This window comes from Mirounga leonina, unplaced genomic scaffold (genome assembly GCF_011800145.1).
Source record: "Mirounga leonina isolate KUSES-001 unplaced genomic scaffold, KU_Mleo_1.0 Mir_195, whole genome shotgun sequence".
NCBI classification, from domain to species: domain Eukaryota; kingdom Metazoa; phylum Chordata; class Mammalia; order Carnivora; family Phocidae; genus Mirounga; species Mirounga leonina.
The window spans coordinates 11,775,177-11,793,996 of NW_023270490.1; the positions used below are offsets into that span (position 1 = coordinate 11,775,177).

Genomic DNA, 18,820 nt, shown 5'->3' on the forward strand with positions numbered 1-18,820 from the left:
GGCCCCAGGCGGCCCCAGGAGCAGCGGGGAGGTGGACCCTGACAGCCGCCCGCAGAGCGCGGGGGGGCGGGAACCGAGTGGTGTGCCCCGCCCTACCCGCCCGCCCTCCGCGGTGGCCGTCCGGGGGCGACTCGTCCTAGGAGCGCCAGACGGAAGCGCCGCTGGGACTGACACGTGGCCTTGGGCGGTGCTGCCTGTGTGGGTCGGCCAGGCAGGAGCCGGACCTGGACGCTCTGCGCCCCCCATGCAGCCGCTGCCGCCGCCGCCGGAAGAAGCCCACAGGGACAGGGCCGAGGACTCCCAGTGGTCCAGGTGGGGCCAAGGTGTGGGGCGGGGTGGTGGCTTGGGGAGGGGGCGAGGCCACCATCCCTCCACCTGGGGTTGCGCACTTCCCTAGCAGTCAGCATACCAGTACCCAGACCCAACCCAGGACCCTCCTCCCTTCCATCCAGTCCCAGGGCCCAGAGTGCCCCTTGAGCCCTCTCCAGGCCCTCCAGGGTCCTGGGGTTGTGCAGGCAGGAGGTATCCCAGGAGGTCTGCCTGGGGGTGGGGGGCAGCATCCCGGGTGGCGGAGAGGGAGCTCATAGGCACAGCTCTGAGTCCTAGAACTGACCCCTGCCAGGTAGGACCACACGAATTTCCAGGCCTGAAGGCAAGGAGGAGCCTACAGGGTCACTCACCTGACAGGGAGCCCGTCGGAGGTAGGGGGTTGCTGAGTCCTGCCCCCACCTGCCAGCTGTGTGTGTGGACAGGTCTCTGTGGGCGGGGCCTAGGCAGATCGCCCACTCCTTTTTATACTCTGTGTCCACGTCCACTGCCACATGCAGAAGTCCCCAGGGCAGGGACACGCAGCAACCAAGAACGAGGTGGGACTGTCTGAGGAGTCCCCAGACCACCGTGCCTCAGCCCTTGCTTACCCTCAGCCAAGCCATCTGGACCCTGGGTCCAAAGTTGGGCCCTGGGATCCCAAGGCCAGTCCACCAGCTCCGAAAGCCTGGGGAGCCCACTCCCTGTAGGTGACGGCTGATTCCTGCCCCTGCATCCAGGGACAGGCTTGCAGGAAACCCCTAAAAGGCCGCCCCCCCCCCCCCCCCCCCCCCCCCCCCCCGCCAAGGCTGGGGCAAGATGAGGGCAAAGCTAGTGGGAAAGATGGAGAGAGGCTGGCATTTCAAAGTAGCCCTCGGAAGCTGGAAGTTTCCTGTAGGACAGGGTGTGGAGAGTGGGGTGTCTCCCTGCCAGGCAAACACTGGGACAGGACTCTGTGCTCTGGGTTACGGCCGGGTCCAGAGTGCCCTGCGGCCTGCCTTGCTCTCGTCTTCCCTCCCCGCCGTCCCGATTATTGAGGTGCTGATCCAGGTGGCAGGCCAGGCTCCACGACCATGTGGGCAGAGGGTTGTGGCCCAGGGCTATAGAATGTTCTGCAAACTTCCCTCTCAGGTTCTGTTTCAATGGCTCTGGCTGGCCCTGCCTTAACTTCTTCCCTCTGTGCTTGGCTCAGGAAGGAGCACCTGCAGCTCCCCAGGCCCTTGGCAGGCGAGGTCGCCCCAGCTCCAGAGGTCTGTGGGGTCCTGGGTGGAGCTGGGCTCAGCTGGGACGAGGCTGACCCCACCCCTGCGTGGACAGTCATATCAGTCACAGTGAGCGTGGTGGTTTATTGTAGCCAATGCGGCGTGCCCTCTGTGTCAACAACCACACGTCTGCTCTCGTGGTCCCGGGAGGCAGGGCCGCCACTCCTCAGCCGCAACCCTGGGGTGGGGGCAGCCAGTGGCCTTGGACCTGTGTGTTCTCTCCTGGCCTGCAGCGCCGGCACATTTCCCTTTTCTGAATGGAGGGACACGTGACCACACATTTGCTTAGCCATGGATGCTTCCCATGCACAGGGCCGTTGGCAGGAAGCAGAGGGTTCTAGAAGGTTCACAGGAAACATTCTGATGAGCTGGGGGCACAGACTTGAGGCTCAGGACCAGTCCAAGTGAGCAGGATGAAGCTTTCCTGGCCCATCCTGCCGTGGCCTGTGTTCCCAAGCAGCCCTCCGTGGGATGGAGGAGTCTGGGCCTGGCGTGCTAACCAGCCCTTGGGCAGCGGTCTGTGTCGGGTCCCCACCTGCAGCCAGACTTCCTCGTTCTGTGTCCCCACCCGCTGTAGAGGAAGTCACTTGGCCTGCCTAGCTGGCACTGCCTGCCGGCTCAGGGCCTGGGGGGCCTCCGGGGCCCAGGAGGAGGCACACAGCACCTGGCCCCACACAGGCTCAGAGCAGACTGGTTGCCTGCATGCTGAGGGGCCTTCCTTGGCGTCCTGTGGTCATAAGGAGGCCAAGGGGCAGCACCGTATTCTAGGTACCGGCCAACCTTCTGGAGTGGGTCGGCCTCAGCCGGCCTTCCAGTGTTTCTGACTGGACTTCCCACCCAGGCTATCGCGGTCACCAGTGAGAGGCACCCGAGGGCCAGGTGGGCATGCTGGATGCAGGTGACCCTCCACAGCTTTGGCCACAGAAAGGAATAAAGCTCCTCGGGCAGGCACACGGACGCTTGCAGAGAGCCCGAGCACGGGGGCGCAGGAACACTGCGGGCCCACGGGGGCCACCCACCATAGGGCATCTGGAAGCCCTGGTGATGCCGCCGAGCAGGTATGCCCCCAGGGGCTCCAGCCGCAGCCACAGGGCTCAGGCCGGCAGCTGGCCTGACTCGGACGGGCCGTCTGGACTGTTGCTCTGTGCCTCCCTGGAAGGCCAGCAGGACGTCTACTCAGAAGGAGCAGTGTCCCCGACAGGCCTGCTGCCCTTGGGATGAACACCTGGGATGGACACCAGGGGTGAGGTGCTCACAGGCCAGGTTCGGCCAAGGCCCAGGGATGGGCACCAGGGAGATGTTGGGGGTGTCATCTTCAGGTTTGGAACCCCAGAGGAGATGGGTGCCTGAGCAGTGGGTGCCTGAGACCACAGTGGTCTCAACACCTAGGGGTCCCGCGTCTGTGTCCGATGGGCACTGAGCAAGTACGGATGCCCCCCCCCCCCCGCCCCCTGCCCTGCCACCACCTCCTGGTCTTCAGTTCTGGCAGGAAGACTAGCCCAGAGGGAGAGCCGGTGAGCTGCCCTGCGGGCCGCCCCTCCATGCTGGCATCTCCAGCAGGGGAGGCCGCTGACACCTGTCAGGTCTGCCCCACTGTCCGGGCTTCTGAATCATTCCAGGAACATTTGGGGGTGGAGCATGACGACGAGGGGTCCCTGGGCAGTTTCCGAGAGGAGCGCCCTCCCCCAGCCTCAGACAAAGCAGGGTCTGGTGTCCAGCTTCTGGAATTGCAGAATTGGGTATATTTTTAGCAGGGGACCCTATTTCCCACTGGACTGCTGTGTAAGTGCAGAGAGCAGCGGAGGGGTGCCCACGAGTCCCACCCAGGGCACCCCTCGGAAATCTTGGTCCCACCTCTTCCCCGTGCACGTGGAGGGATGGCAGCCCAGGGACAGGCCCAGGCGGCGCCCCAGCCTCTCCGCCTGCAGAGTTCTCTACTGCACACAGCCCATCGAGGGCTGGCTGGCACGCTGGACCCGGAGTTCCCAAACCAGCCCACACGGGGCCCGGCCTGCAGTTATGGGTCTGCTGGGGGACAGCAGGCTGGGCTGTTGGGACCCCGAAACCCCTGAGAGGTGCTGTCCAACCTCGCATCCACTGTGTCTGCTGGTGGGACTGCGGTCTGTCCGAGGCAGCGGCTCTTGGCTGCGGAGGGTGGCGGCCAGGGAGGCCTGGTCGTGCAGAGTGCATCCTCCTCCCTGACTGTGGGAAAGAACATGGTGGTTTGCAAGGGGGCGTGGACCCACGTGGACCTGCCGGCCCGAGGATGTGGACCTGGTTGCCTTGCCTCCCTCCTGGGCAGTGACAATAACTCCTTGTGGGGACATCAGGAACTTGCTGGTCACTCCGCTGTTTACTGACCCATGAAGGAGGCAGATGTCATGGGCATGAGCCCTTCTTCATTGAGGAAACAGGCTCGAAGAGGCCAGTCCACAGCCCCAACCAGAGCCCCAGCATGGCAGCGGGCCACGGACGGCAGGTGCAAACCCGCACTCCCCTGATGAGTCCCCAGGACAGCTCCTACGGTCAGCCGTCCACCCTGCTGGGAGGGGGCAGCCCGACGTGCCGCTGGTCAGCTGTTCCCCCAGCGAGGCGGGCCCTGTGCCAGGTCGGGGCCTGCCTGTGGGGTGGCGGGCACAGCTTATTAGGCCCAGTGACCCGGTTCCTGGCGTGGGCACCACCCATTGGCAAGAAGGTGCCCTCAGGCCTTGGAGGTCGTTCTTCCCCCGGGAGGAGCCAGCCGCCTGCCCCTGTGCCTCACTGGGGACGTCTGGTGCGGGCGGGACCCCTGAGCTCCCTGCCGGTTTGCTTCCAGGCCTCTCCGCTGTCCTCAGCACCCGCCCCTCGGTGCCACGCCCACCACCCCAGACTCTGCAAGCCCCGCCCCGGGCGCCCCCGCCCATCTCCCACCTGCTTGAGTGTCGCCCACAGCTCCTCCCTCTCTTGTTGAAAAGTCAGCTTCGTCTCTGAGGACAGTTCTTGATTTCCAGAGTCACTCTGAAGGACCTGGGGTCCCCTGTGCCCACGTACCTCCCGCCACATTTGTCCGTGTCCTGCCTTCGTCCCGTCAGCGAATGTCCACACGGCACTAGGAGCCAAAGCCCATCATTTGTTGAGATTGCTGCTGTTTGTTGTGATGCTCCAGGACCCCACTAGGGTCCCACATGCATGGGGTTGTCATGTCCTCCTGGCTGGGGCAGTTTCTGACTTCCCTGGTCTCAGGGACAATCACAGAGCACGGGCCAGGAGTTTCGAGGACCGTCCCTCTATGCACACCTGCCTGGCCACTTCCCCCGGCAGCCAGCAGTGCTTCCCCCCTGCCCAGGTTCTCCAAGAGCCAACCACCCCGACAGCGCTGTGTCCCCCTGCTGGCCGCCCAGCACCGCCTGCCCAATGTCCTCTGCTGGGCAGACACCACTTTCCAGGGGACCCTCTGGGGACCCACCGTCCTGCTCCCACTCTGTGGGAGGCTCTCCCTCGGTCTCAGCCCCAGGGCCCCCTGGGCGGGTTGCTGAGCTGTCAGCTGCATGGGAGCTGGGTGCTTGGATCCTGACGGCCAGTCCTGGGGTACAATCCTCCGGGTGTGGTTTGTCTTACCTGCCTTTCTGCCGGCCATCCGGCTGTTCCCAGCCTATGCTGCCACGAGCAATTTGTTTCCAGTGTCGGCCCGTGCTCTCCGAGCCACGGACAGGGGGACGAGGTGTTTGAAGGCGGCCATGCTGCCCCTCCGGGCCTGACGCAGCCCCTTCTGTCCTGCAGGCCCGAATGCCAGGTGTGGACAGGGACACTGCTGCTGGGCACCTGCCTGCTGTACTCTGCCCGCGTCAGCATGCCCGTGTGCGCCGTCTCCATGAGCCAGGACTTCGGCTGGAACAAGAAGGAGGCCGGCATCGTGCTCAGCAGCTTCTTCTGGGGCTACTGCCTGACGCAGGTGGTGGGCGGCCACCTGGGGGACCGGTGAGCAGCACTGCCCCCCATGCAGGGGGAGGCGGCTCCTGCAGGGTGTGGGGAAGGGCCCCCCCAGACAGGACATCACCTGGGAGAGCCGAGCTCCATGGGGGTGGCGGTCGGAGGGGGGTAGGTGCCCAGCACCCTGAGGAGCCCCCGGCAGCCCAGTGGGGTGCTTGTTGGGACAGACGGACAGGCTCAGCTGTGCTCCTACCGCCCACCGCCTCGGCAGAGGAGGACAAGGCAGCCGTGCCCAGCCCGGGGCCGCTCTGAGCAGGCTTGGGCCCTGGTTCCCCCGGGCAGGATCTTCCCGGCCCGCCTGCCCGCCCGGCTGCACAGCTCCCGTCACCATCCTCCTGTCGTCCTCCAGGATCGGTGGTGAGAAGGTCATCCTGCTGTCTGCCTCCGCCTGGGGGGTCATCACGGCCGCCACCCCGCTGCTCGCCCGGCTCGGCAGCGCCCACCTGGTCTTCATGACCTTCTCTCGCATCCTCACGGGTTTGCTCCAAGGTAGGGCTACCTGGTAGCTGCCGCCCCTGGTCCCAGCCATGGGAGCGCAAGGCGAGTGCGTCGTCCCTGGGCGAGTGTGCGTGCACGTGTGTGCACAGACGTGTCCTCACTTGTGCTCCCACGTGCGGCGCGCCTACACCAGAAGAGGGCGTCAGCGGCTCTGTGTGGCCGCGGTGAGGTCTCCGGAGCCACGGGCTGGCATTGCGGCCCAGGCACAGAGTGGGGGCTCGGAGCCCGCGGGCGGCCCCCGGGCCGGTCTGACGCCGCAGCGCCGGGCCTTCTCTAGAGAGCTGCCAAGTCTGGCACCTTCTAACGTCGGATCCTCCTCTGCCGGAGAGGCTGCTCCAGAGGCATGGGCGGCAGTCAGCGTGGTGCGCGGGCACGGTGGGGACTTGCTGAGTGTCTGCGTGAGGCTGGGCAGAGGCTGCCCCCTGGCCAAGCCCCCCGGGACCCACGTTGCTACCGATCTGCTGACCTGCCCCAGCAGTCTGGCTCACGGGCAGTCCGCTCCTGTGAGTTCACCCCATGCGCCCCACATGTGGCCTGGGGCTGGTCCTGCAACCAGGCTGTTGCACGCCGGCTGGGGTTTCTGGGCAGGAGCCGGCTCTCTGGGCGCCCAGCCAGGTGGCCCTGACCCATCTTCCTGGGAGGCCGGTCTGTGGCCCAGTAGGGGGGCTCGAGGGGCAGCCATCACTCTGGGTGACTGGTGGCACTTGGCGTGGGCTGGGGGACGGGGCCCTGATGCGAAGACCAAGCCCTGTCTCACCCCCTGGCCTCTTAGCTTCTCCTGGTGCTTTTAGAGAAGAGCATAGAAAAGGGAGCCGCAAAATCAGATTTTGAAATCATTGTAGACTCCCAGGAAGTTGTAAGGAAATAACAGGGAGGGGCCAAGCTCCCTTCCCCGCCCCCCAGGGCGAGGGCTGGTGGCGCGCAGGGCAAGGTCACGTGGGGCACCACGGCTGCACAGGGCTGTCCGTGCGCCGTGGGCGCGAGAGTGGGCGTGAGTGTGGGCGTGAGCGCCAGGACGCTGGGGCTGGTGTGGCCCCGAGGCCGGTGTCAGGGTCATTCCCACGGCTGCGCTGGCGGCCCGACCGTGAGCGCAGCTGTCCCCCACGCTGAGAGTCTTTAGCTGAGTCCTGCTGGTCCCTTGGGGGTGAGGTGAGCAAGAAGGACCCCAAACTTGAGTCGTCCCGAATGGGTCCCGGGGAGCTTCCCAGCCTGGCTCCCAGCCCTGTCTGGCCACCATCGCTGGCCCCGGCTGACTGTCGGGGGACACAGCTCTCTGCTTGTTTCAGGCGTGTACTTCCCGGCGCTGACCAGCCTGCTGTCCCAGAAGGTAAAAGAGAGCGAGCGAGCCTTCACCTACAGTGCCGTGGGGGCTGGCTCCCAGTTCGGGTAAGTCCCGGCCCAGGGAGCCCGGGGGACAGAGGGTGTGCCCAGGGGGTCCGGGCAGGGACAGGCCATGTGGGCGTGTTTGTGGCTCAGGGTGATGCGGGCGGCTGGTTCCGTGCTGCGGGAGACCCGCCATCCCTGTGCAAAGTGCCTCCCTGTGCATGTCCTGTCCCCGGCACCTGGGCAGATGGTGTGGCTTTGAGGCGTGTGGGCTGGGGCAGCGGCCACTCCCCCGAGGCCCTTTCATCTGTGCTGGGGAGCCAGAGGGGTGCCGTCCACTGGGGAGCGGGGCAGTGGGCGCGGTCCAGACGTGATTCCCGTGCTCCCGCATGGAGGCCTCGCTCGGGGAGAAGGGCCATGTTGCTGTGCAGATGGGGCCTCGCCGCCCCTGGGCTCAGGCCCCTGACGTCACTGCCCCCAGGATGTAGGCAAGAAATCAGAGGGTCGGGCGTGCCCGTGGATGGCCCAGTAGCAGCCCAAATAAAAACCCAGGGCGCCCAGTGGAACGGGAATTCTGGATAAACTGCATGGGGCAAACTTGCACAAAGAAGGACGTGCTGTTTTCCTGAAATCCCGCCTCAGCCGGGCACCCTGGGCCCGGGTCTTGCGCTGAGATGCACAGGGAGAGACTCTGCCCACGGAGGCTGTAAGGGGAAGGCATCCCCCAGGCCTGCTGGCCCTGTTCTCCTTCCTATGTCTTCCCGTTTAACCGTCCTGGCTGGAGGTCCGCGGATGGCCGGGCGTGTGGGAGGGGAGGCCCCACAGCGGTGTCTGGGACCCTGGGAGCCGCCGGGTGTCCGGGCGTTGTGCTGGGCTCTGTTGCTTCTGCATTTAGAAATCTGAGAATTTCAAATTAAAAAAAAAAAAGAAATCAGAATTTCAGCCTGTCTGCCCCGTGAAGCTGGACAGCACGGAGGCTTTATTTGAGTTCCCAACACCACCCCTTCTTCTTCGCAGCCTTTTTTAGTTTAGAAGGAGCCACACCACAATGGGAGGCCAACTTGAAGGCCTGGAAGCAAGAAATTAGAGCAAGGCAGGGCCCCCATGCCACGTCACAGCCACGTGGCTGTGCCCACATCCCCCGGGTCTGAGGCATCCAGAAGTCTCCCCCAAAGCTTGAAACGCTTCACCAAATATGTTCAGACTGGGGCTTCTGAGCCTGCTTCTCTGGCGACGCGCTCCCGCGGCGGGGTTGGGGTTCTCAGAGGGTCGCCTTGCCTGAGTGAAGCCTGGGGTCACGGCCACGCTGCCGTCTGTCCTCCAGGACGCTGGTGACGGGGGCCGTGGGCTCCCTGCTCCTGGACTGGTGCGGCTGGCCGAGTGTCTTCTACTTCTCCGGTGGGCTCACCCTGCTGTGGGTGTGTTACGTGGACAGGTACCTGCTGCGTGAAAAAGGTAACCGTGGCCAGGTGGGTGACTGCCGGCAAACGCAGCTGCCCGGGGAGGGGCGTGGGCCTGGCGCCCGTCCGCTCCAGTAGCCGCTCATCATCCGCTGAACGCAGGACGCCGGGCTGCGGCTTTGCCCCGTCTGCAGCCTGAGGAAAGCCCGCTCTCGGGCCAGCTCTGGCCAGGTTCCGGCCTCAGAGCCGTGCCCGGGCAGGCGCAGGCACACGGGGATGGCTGTCCTCCAGGCACAGGCTCCCTGGAGGAGCAGCTGCTCTGAGGACTGCAGGAAGCAGGGCCCGGGGGCTCCGGGGGCAGGGGAAGGGCTGAGAAACGTTGTTTCTCAACACGAGCGTTGACCCTCAACGGTAAATGCCGACAACCCAAGATGCTCGCCGGGAGGATGGCGTGGCGGGACCCACACTCAGCCAGGCAGGGCCACAGGGCTGTCGGGGCGCCGGCCGGCTGTGAGTGACGCTGTCATCCGATTCTGAGTAGCTTTCACGTGGGACACCTTGCTCCCCTCAGAGCTCATCCTGGCCTTGGGTGTCTTGGCTCAAGGCGCGCCCGTGCCCAGGCACACCAAAGTTCCCTGGAGGCAGCTCTTCCGAAAGCCTTCCGTCTGGTGAGCCGGTGTCTCGGGGCCACAGTGTGTGGGGGGTGCCGCGGGACGGGGGAGCCTGGCGGGTCCCGGGTGTGCCCCGCGCGGCCCCCCCAGAGCCTGCACGGGCGTGGGTCCCCCCACCCCATCCTGGCTCCTGAGCTCCACGCCCTCCGCCCCGGGGTGGGGGCGTGCTCGGGGGGGGCCATGTGTGGGGCCGGGGCGTGTGGACCCTGAGCCTGGCGCCCGCCCCGCAGGGCAGCCATCTTCTCCCAGCTGTCCTCTGCATGCTCCTTCTTCATCCTCCTCTCCTGGCTGCCCACCTTCTTTGAGGAGACATTCCCCAGCTCCAAGGTGGGTGGGCCGCCCTGGTGCTCACGGGGTGAGGGAGGGCCACAGAGCCAGTGCCTGGCATGCACGGGGGCCCTTGGTTCCGCCTGGACTCTGTCAGTTCTGGCCGCGGGCTCGTGACCCTGCGATGGCCCCACCCAAGCTCACGGCGGGCACCCCTGGCCGGCACATGCTGGTGAAGGACAGGGCGGCTTCCTGCCGCCCCCGCAGCATTCGCTCCCAGGATGGACCGCATGCAGCCGCCCCTATGGCTCAGCGGCCAGTCTGTGGATGGTCATTTCTGAGGATGGGCCGGGGGGGGGTCGTGACATGGGCAGGCAGGGGTGTCCCCTGCTGGTCAGCTTGGCTCACACCAGCCCAGCCGTCTGGCCACCCTCCCTGTCTGGTGACCAGGACCCCCTAAGCGGCACATCCCCAGGGTGGGCCTGCACCCCCAGCTCAGCCCGGTCACGGTGTGGGGAGCCACAAGGGAGATGCGGTCTGCAGGGAGACAGCGCTGGTGGACCTGGAGCTCAGCCAGGGTGGGGGACAGTCAGGGCCAGGGAGGCCCCCGAGCCCGAGAGCCCAGCCTGTGGGCGGGGAGAGCCTTCCTGGGCATCGGTGGCCGTGGGCAGCCACCTGGCCCATGCAGACTGTCCCCTCTGAGGACTCCTTCCTCCCTGCAGGGTTGGGTCTTCAACGTGGTGCCCTGGCTGGTGGCGATTCCCGCCAGTCTGTTCAGCGGGTTTCTCTCTGACCATCTTATCAATCAGGGTGAGCCCTGGGGAAGGGGCCGCTGGGAACCAGCCCGGCTTTGTCACACTTGGGGGGTGGGAAGCACCCCTCCTGGGGGGTTCTACAGGGATGTGGGGCCTTGTCCCCCGAGGACCTCCCATCCGTGTGGGACCCCATCCCTTCAGAGCTGGCCTCCCCCAGCCTCAGTTTCCCTGAGGGGTTTGGGGTGCCGTGAGAGGGTCCGAGTCCTGTGACCGTGGAGCTCCTCCTCGGGGCCTGGATGCAGCCCCGACCCTCTGCAGAGGACGAAAGGCCACTTGGTGGGGTCAGAGGTCGTAGGTCCGGGTGGGCTGTGTATGTGGTCCCGGGGCCCCAGGGAACACCCCCGAGGACGAGGAGCCCACAGACCCACATGCTTAGATGTTAGTCCTTTCCTAATTACAAAACTGCTACCCACTCATGGTGGGAGAAAGAGAGGATTTGGAGAAATGTGAAGAAAGCACGTTTGTAACCATCCCAGCGGCCTTCCTTCTGTGTGTCTGCTTGACTGTGTCCTAGAGGATCCTCTAGGTGCACGCCCAGTGCACGGTACACGTGCTTGCACACGCGCTCACACACGTGTACACACGCCTCCCGCACGACACGGGACACCCACCTTGAGCCGAGCGCCCCTTCCCTTCCTTCCCTGCTCCCTCTCTGCCGCCGTGCCGGCTGGGACCCCACCAGGGGCCCTCAGGGGCTCAGCACAAATGGGCCAATGGGACCATCTCCCCGTCTCCCTCTGCTCAGGTTACAGGACCATCGCTGTGCGGAAGTTCATGCAGGTAGGGAGAGGGTGGGTTGGGTCTCTCTGGACACCCCTGTTTGGTTCCTGGGACCCAAGGGGTGTCGCCAGTCACCCAACCCAGAAAGCATTTGGAGGGTGCCCTGGGTCAGTGCTGGAGGCCGGCTTGGCTGACTTGAGGCGCTTCTCCCAGCTCTGTTTTGGATTCTCTGTGTCCCTGAGCCCTGGCACACATGTCTGGGCCTGGTCACTCACATTTCCCTCTCAGTCCGACCAGTGGGGCTGGCTTATCAGGAGCCTCGTGTCACGCATCCCCAGGGCAGGCTGGGAGGGGCTTTCCGCCCGGACCTTGTTCAGGGCACCCCAGGTGTCCACCACAGCCCATGCCCTGCCACCCACCCTCTCTCCCACAGGTGATGGGCCTCGGGCTGTCCAGCGTCTTTGCCCTGTGTTTGGGTCACACCTCAAGCTTCTGTAAGTCCGTGGTATTTGCATCAGCGTCCATTGGCCTGCAGACCTTCAACCACAGGTAAGGGCCGGGCGCCCCTCCCACCAGAGCTGCCCCATGCTGCCCGCTGTTGTTTGTTTCATCCTGGTAGTGGATTCCTGCACTGTGTCGTGGTGGGGATGGGACAGCCAGGGTGGGCACGATGGCCTGAGTGGGGCTGTGCCCCTGGTGTGGTCTCGTGCCCCAGCGTGGCGGGCAGGCCTTGGCTGGGCTGGGTTCTGAGTACCCACTTGGCAGTTTCTAGGCTCCAGGTGCTCAGAGGACCAGCCCTGGGCTTAGGGGGGTGGCAGCTGCCCCGTGGTCACCCCTTTCCTCTTTCCCACAGCGGCATTTCGGTCAACATCCAGGACCTGGCCCCATCCTGTGCCGGCTTTCTGTTTGGTGAGAACCACTGGTCCCTGTTTGAATAGGAAGTTGCATTCCCCACCCATGCATGGCTCACCCAGCCTCACCCCCTCCCTGGGCCCCCAGGGCTGCCCCCGGATAGGGGGGCCTCCTGTGACCCGTCCTTGTTCTCTTCCTCTGTCCTGTTCGCAGGTGTGGCAAACACAGCTGGGGCCTTGGCAGGTGAGAGGTGGGCTGGGCTGGGGTGCCTCCTGGCGGCCCCAGCCCTGCAGGGTGGGCATGGCACCATCGAGGGTCCCACAGTGCCAGACCAGTGGGGAGGGGAGAGTGCAGCTCACGGAGCTGGTCCAGGGCAAGAACCCAGCCACTTTCCATGGTGTTCCCTTTTCTGATGGTGCGTATCCCAGCCCCCACTTGGCCCACCGATGTGAGTCAAATCCTCGAGGCCCAGGGTTCCCGGGGTTGAGTGCCTGGATGGCAATGATGGGGCTTATTCCCCCTGGGGGGTGCAGAGGGACCTGTGAGGGTCATTTTCCTGGGCAGCCTGTGAGGTCTCTGGCCTTCTGAGACCCTCTGACGCCGGCCCTCCCTTGGCCTGGCGGCTTGGACCCGAGTTCAGCTTCTGTCCCTCAGGCCGCCCCTGGCCTCCTGTCCTGGAAGCCCCCCACCAGCTGCGCTCCTCGGCACTGCCCTCGGGACGGCCCTGGAGCACTCGGCCTGTCTACCCCCGTCTGCTGCAGGTGTCGTGGGCGTGTGCCTGGGGGGCTACCTCATCGAGACCACGGGCTCCTGGACGTCCATGTTCAACCTGGTGGCTGCCGTCAGCAGCCTGGGGCTGTGCACCTTCCTGCTGTTGGGAGAGGCCCAGCGAGTGGACCTGAGCCCCACCCGCGAGGACCTCTAGCTGCCCCAGCCTGACCGTCCCTTCAGTGCTGTCTGCCTTGGGGTGACGGGCTCTGTTTGAGAGCCTCCCACTCCTGACCCCACATGTGTAAGCAGGGGGAAAGCGAGACCTAGCCAAGCCGGGCTGCCCTGGCTGGGCCTCAGTTTCTCCAGCGAGGTGATCGTGCCCTCCCCTCAGGGTGTGTGGACTGTCAGGGGTGAGTGGAGTTAGTGTTTCTAGCAGTGGCTGTGTCTTTACACAGTCTGTTCCATGTAGATCCACGTGCCCCTGTGGTCCCCACGGTGGGAGCTTTGCCCGTCCCTGCAGGGGCTGGACTCTTCCCCCCAGACCTGCTCTGCTTTGCTTCTCGGCACATGGGGCCAGATCATTCTTCGTGGGGTGAGGGGGGCTGTCCTGTGCGCTGGGCCTGCATCTGGGGCCCCCATCTACTAGATGACCCCCCAGTCATGACAACCAACACTGGCTCCTGGCATCACCACGTGTCCCCAGGGGAGCTGCCCTGGGTGGGACCTGCAGCTCTCATGAAGCCTGTTAGGGGCTGCTAGGGGCATTTCAGCTTCTCCAAGTTCAGTGGGTGGGCCGTGGGCTAGATGCCCTTGCCCATCTTTGGGGACCCCCCCGGCATCCCCCGTGGGTCCCTTGGCACTCGTGAAGTGTTCTGCCTCCCTTGGGCCCACTGACGCCAGCAGTAAGGGGACTGTGGGTCCCTCTCCTGCCCAGGGCACTCCGCAGGACCAGGGAGCCCTCCTGCATCGTCCTTCTCTCCTAACAGAGGATCTGGTCGTCTCGGGAATTAATAACAGATCCTGCAAGATGTATACGTAGAAAAAAGAATCTAAGAATGTGGAAAAATCACCCCAGACTTATTTAAACGATGGCTATTAAACTGGAAAAGGAAGACTGTTACTCTTTCCTTTTTTAAAAGAATAACATGCAGCAAAGATTTGTTGGGCTCACTGCGGGGAAGCCGAGGAAGCGGGCAGAGGTTGTAGACAGGTGGAGGCGACCAAGCGGGGGAGCGGGGGTGGGGCAGGTGGGGCCCCTCTCCCACCGGGACCCAGCCGCCGGCCTTGCAGTGGGCTGCCCCCCGCAGCGGGCACGCACAGAACCGGGCCGCAGGGCCCGGGTGCACTCCACAAGGACGGCGGGCAGCTTTCTCTGTTTCTCCCTCTGCGGCCCCCTTTGGATCAGAAAGAATCTGAAAGATTCTTGATTACCGAACTCGAGTCTGGCCTCCTGGCTGTGGCCCAATTGTTTATGGAGGTGCGCTGGGAATGTCACTTTACCACAAAGGCCCTGGCGTTCTCGTGTTCCTCGGCTGGAGGTTTTCCTGAGCGACCCCTGTGGCGGAGGAACCCAGCCCCTGAGAATCCCCGCAGTGGACGTCCTGCAGCACCAAGCACGTTCAAGCCCTTGGACACGGGAGCTGAGCTCTTCCCGCGTGCCAAGCTGTTTCTGGGATCTTCCACCTTCCCAAACTGAAACTCTGTTCCCATTAAACAGCATTCCCCCTCCCTGCCCACAGCCGCCGGCCCCCACTGTCCACGTTCTGTTCGTGTGGATGTGACGGCTCTGGGTCCCTCACGCAGTATGTCCCTCAGTGACTGGCCTGTTTCACGGAGCGTAATGTCCTCCACGTGGTAGCAGGTGTCAGAATTTCCCTCCTTTTTCAGGCTGAGCCATACTCCACTGGGTGGATGGGCCTCATTTTGTGCATCCGTTCCTCTGTGGATGGACACTTGGTTTGTTTCCACGTCTCGGCTTCTGGGAATAAAACTGCTGAGAACATGGGTGTCTCTAACCCACAGCGAGCCGTAAAGTCTTTGAGAGCCCAAGCGAGGAGGTGGCCCTTTCTGCAGTTCCTCAGTCTTCCAGGGTCTCAGACCTTGAGCCCCTGCGGGAATGTGGGACCCAGGAGGTGATGGTGGGTCTGCTCAGAAGGGGAGCCAAGGCCCCAGGCCTCCTGGACACCACACTGAGTCCCGCTTCGGTCACTTCCTCAAAGTCGGAGGAAGGAGGCTGGCACGTGGGATTTGGGGGACACGGGCCTGGTGCCGAGCAGAGGGGCCCGGCCTCCTCCCAGCACTGCTGTTCCTGGTCTGGAATGCCTCCTGGAGTTGGGGGTGCTCTCCCTACCCCTTCCCAAGGCCAATGTTGGGCCTCGGTCAGGGCTCCACAGAGTCTGGGGCACGTGGTTGCCGGCAGGGAGGGTGCTGGTAGCAAAGAGGGTGTTCGGGCCGGGTGGGAGGGCAGCCCCGGGCGGTGTGGTTGCTGCCCGCGGGCTCGGCCACATCCCCGCCCTGGCAACAGCTCTGGCGGGTCCTACTGGCTGACGGGGCCCTGGGCCAGGGTCGGGCCGGGCGACAGGGGCAGAAGCAGCAGGGCCAAGGGCGTAGAGCTGTGCCCACCTCCTTCGGCACACGCTAAACCCAGCTCGCCGCCCACTGCCCAGAGGAGGAGCTCGGGCCACCGCGGTGCGGGAGCGGGCATGCGCCTGGGCAGCCGGCCCCTGGACGCCCCTCGGGAGGCCTAGGCAGCTGCCGCCCACAACTAGCCAACAGAGGGCGCCGTTTGACAGGGCCGCGTCCAGCCCGCCGGTCCGAGCAGTGGTCCCCAGCCCCCACTAACGCGCGCAGGTACCCTCCGGCCCTGGCTGCTCAGTGCCCGCATCAGGCGGTGCTCCTGGCTCTCGGCTCCGTTGGCGGGAACTGTTGAAAGGAGGTTCCAGGTGCGGGGGGCCGTGCGGCGAGGGCGGGCGGGCGGCGGGCCACCGCAGTGGGGCCGGGAAGGAGCTGGGGCGCTCCCGCACACGGGATTTCCGCCCCCACCGTTAACTGGCCACAGCGTGCAGCTCCAGCGCTCGCCCCCTCCACCCCTTCCCCAGGGCTGGGGACCCTGGGTCCTCAGGGGCACAGGCTCCTCGAGGGGAGTCGTCCTCCCACCTGAGCAAGTAGGCAGCAGGGACTGTGGGAGTTTCGACTCTGGGAACAATGGCCTCCACCTGATGTCCCTCCTGGGCGGGTCCAGGCTGCCGCCCGCGGTGCCCGCCCTTCATCTCCCATCCACGTGCAGGACCATGCAGGACCGACCCCTCCTGGTCACCATAAGGGACACTTTTCCCTTCTTTCTTTCTTTTTTTAGAGAAGGGGAGAGAGAGAGAGTGCGAGCTGGAGGGGGCGTGGGGGGAGGGGCAGAGGGAGAGGGAGAACCCCAAGCAGGCTCCAGGCTCAGAGTGAGCCCGATGCCCGGCTGGATCTCACGACCCTGAGATCATGACCCTAGCCACAATCAAGAGTCAGGCGCTCAGCGCCCCTCCCTGTCCCTTTATTTATTTTATTTATTTATTTTTTTAGATTTTATTTATTTATTTGACAGAGAGAGACACAGCGAGAGAGGGAACACAAGCAGGGGGAGTGGGAGAGGGAGAGGCAGGCTTCCCGCAGAGCAGGGAGCCCGATATGGGACTCGATTCCAGGACCCTGGGATCCTGACCTGAGCCGAAGGCAGCCGCTTAACGACTGAGCCACCCAGGCGCCCCTCCCTGTCTCTTTAAAGCAGGATCTTTAATGGCCACTTAAGATTCGTAATTAACATGTGGACGGCCCCCCACCTCTCTGGGCCACCGTCCTTGACCCTCCCGTTTTTTGGCTTTGTCCTTCAGTTGTAGGACTACAGTGCCCTGGGGGTCCCCACTTGCCCCCTGGGGACACCTGGACACCATCCCCCCCAGCAGGTCGTCCCTCCCCAGGCCATGCTCTGTCCCGACCATCTGCGGTGGGCCATCCGGTCACCCTCTTCCGGTGCCCGAGGAAGGAGAGATGAGCTCCATGTTGGGATGCACTTTGACTGGGATTTATTTTATTATGTTTAATTGAAAGGCACTGAGGTCGTGGCATGAATATTCAGCACGGCTGCTGGTGCGGGAGCTGGAGTCTGATTCTAGGACGCGCCCCAGCACAGCGGGGCCTGTCAAAGGGGGAGTGAGGTGGGGAAGCTATTAATTGAAATAGCTTCATTAATTAGTAATTAACAGCAGGGAAATGACTGTGTCACACGTCCTATTTCAGTGGATGCCCTTCATGTGTTATAGGGCCTTTAATTAAAGGACGTGCATTTTAATTAAAGGCAAGCGTGGCCCTTTGGCCTTTGGAATACAAAAGACACTCCCAACTTTCAAAGAAGCTGTTGAGGAGGCTGGTGCAGGGGGCAGGGGAGCCGTGTCCCCCTGTGTTGGACCCCTTCGCCTTCCAGCCCCTCCTGGGTCAGTGGCCCCAGGCTGATCCTCCTTGGAGTCTAGCTGGCACCCTTCCTGAGCCCGAGGTGGTAGCCATATGGGGCCATGTGAGGTCCGAGGCCAGTGGGGGGACCCTGGCCAGAGCTGCTGGCCCTGACCAAGCAGCCTCGCTGCCCTCCCCCCGAGTCCTTCAAGTAGGGGCTAGAAGCTGGAGGGAGACACCCCGGGGCTGGTGCTGACCCTGCACCTGCCCCAGGCTCTGCATCTCCGCCTGGCCGAGTAGCTGGCCGGAAGGCCAGGGCCGACACTCACCCACAACTGTGCCTGGCACGGGAGGACGCTTGGCCTGCTCCTGACACCCTGTGAGCCAGGTGGGGTGTTTCCTTGCACCTGCCGGGGCCCAGCAGGCAGATCCTGAGCCCACCACACCTGTCACCTGCAGACTCCTCAGGGTCCCCTCCTGCCACAAGCCTCCTGCCCGCAAAGATGCAACCAGCCAGCTCGGGACCACACCCCTGTCCTGCTCTGCCTCTGCCTCTGTCCCCAGTGTCCTGTGCGCGTCACCCTGACCACCTCCTGAATGACTCTTGCCGAGGTCACAGAGACAGGGGCTGGGGGCAGCGGGAGAGGCTCCTGCTGGGACTCCGGGCCCCGCGTGTCCTCCCAGCCTTCCTGCCTGGCGCCTGCGGTTGCTCAGATGCACCTGCTCTCGGCCCCGCCTGTGCTGTCCACCTCGAGACCTTGGCCTGGCCTCCGTCTCTGCCTGATCACCCCCACCCCATCATCCAGCAGACCTGCGCGTGCACACACGCTCATCAACGCACACACATGTACACGCAGACACACACAGCCCTGGTGAGGTGGGGGTCCCCACTAGACAGGGGCTCGGAGGCAGCGCTCATGAACAGTGCTCCTTCGTGCACCCCGCCTGGGGCCTGGCCCGGGGGGTCCTTGGTGGAGGGCACCGTGGAAGCCGGGCACAGGGGGCCCGGCCCACGTGCAGAGCGCTCTGCGCCCCCCCGTTCGGCGGGGAAGAAATACCCAGCATCAAGAGGAACTGGGACACCTGTGGCAGAAAGCCTGTGGGCTGCTTCCTTCCCAACGATCCGGCAGCCTTGCACCCACCGCAGGGGGAAGTGGGCACAGGGCAGGGAGACCGCTCTGCCCCAAGAAGCCCATCTGCTATTTCAAATGCAGGCCCTCAAATTCTTTTCCTTGAGCACCGTGAATCTAGGTGGGCTCTAAGACCAGAAGGTGGTTTCTGGATTAGGCCAGGAAAGGCTCCCCTGGGACACTGGGTCTTTGGACCCCCCGCCATGCTGTGGGAAGTCCAGTCAGGCCTTGAGGGCGACACGGGGGAGGCCCTCAGGCCAACTGCCTGAGGGACCCCCGACTGAATGGCCCAGCTGAGCCCCTGCAAGTGCCCAAACGCAGAGGCCACTGGGGAGGGTACAACAGTGGACAGAAAGTAGCCTGGGTTTGGGGTGGTTGGTTAGGATTCCCTTGGGAGGGAGGAGAGGGATGAGCCCGTCCAGGTGGGCACTGGGGTGCCCAGATGTGTTTGAGCTGGGCCTGGGA

At 64.4% G+C, this 18,820-nt stretch overlaps 1 protein-coding gene across 5 annotated transcripts; it reads left to right on the plus strand.

The window, feature by feature from the left end:
* Nucleotides 1-136: 136 nt before the first annotated feature.
* SLC17A9 (solute carrier family 17 member 9) lies at nucleotides 137-13,906 on the plus strand. 5 transcript variants are annotated; one of them, XM_035025548.1, is made up of 15 exons: nucleotides 137-312; nucleotides 5,328-5,525; nucleotides 5,887-6,026; nucleotides 7,322-7,421; nucleotides 8,683-8,813; nucleotides 9,330-9,426; nucleotides 9,660-9,756; nucleotides 10,419-10,506; nucleotides 11,257-11,291; nucleotides 11,665-11,780; nucleotides 12,085-12,140; nucleotides 12,297-12,326; nucleotides 12,845-12,994; nucleotides 13,104-13,204; nucleotides 13,729-13,906. In XM_035025548.1, the coding sequence occupies exons 1-14, from the start codon at nucleotides 245-247 to the stop codon at nucleotides 13,166-13,168; spliced, it is 1,371 nt and encodes a 456-aa protein (XP_034881439.1). In that variant the 5' UTR covers nucleotides 137-244; the 3' UTR covers nucleotides 13,169-13,204; nucleotides 13,729-13,906. The 5 variants fall into 5 exon arrangements, with proteins under 5 accessions (XP_034881439.1, XP_034881438.1, XP_034881443.1 ...); XM_035025547.1 differs by having other exon boundaries at nucleotides 13,104-13,906; XM_035025552.1 differs by having other exon boundaries at nucleotides 12,845-13,906.
* Nucleotides 13,907-18,820: the final 4,914 nt, after the last annotated feature.

Bases quoted from the DNA above. Each gene is read 5' to 3' on its own strand.
- SLC17A9 (XM_035025547.1), top strand. From the start codon at position 245: ATGCAGCCGCTGCCGCCGCCGCCGGAAGAAGCCCACAGGGACAGGGCC. The intron at 8,814-9,329 runs GTAACCGTGGCC...TGCTCCCCTCAG, and splicing joins GTACCTGCTGCGTGAAAAAG to AGCTCATCCTGGCCTTGGGT. The intron at 12,327-12,844 runs GTGAGAGGTGGG...CGTCTGCTGCAG, and splicing joins CACAGCTGGGGCCTTGGCAG to GTGTCGTGGGCGTGTGCCTG.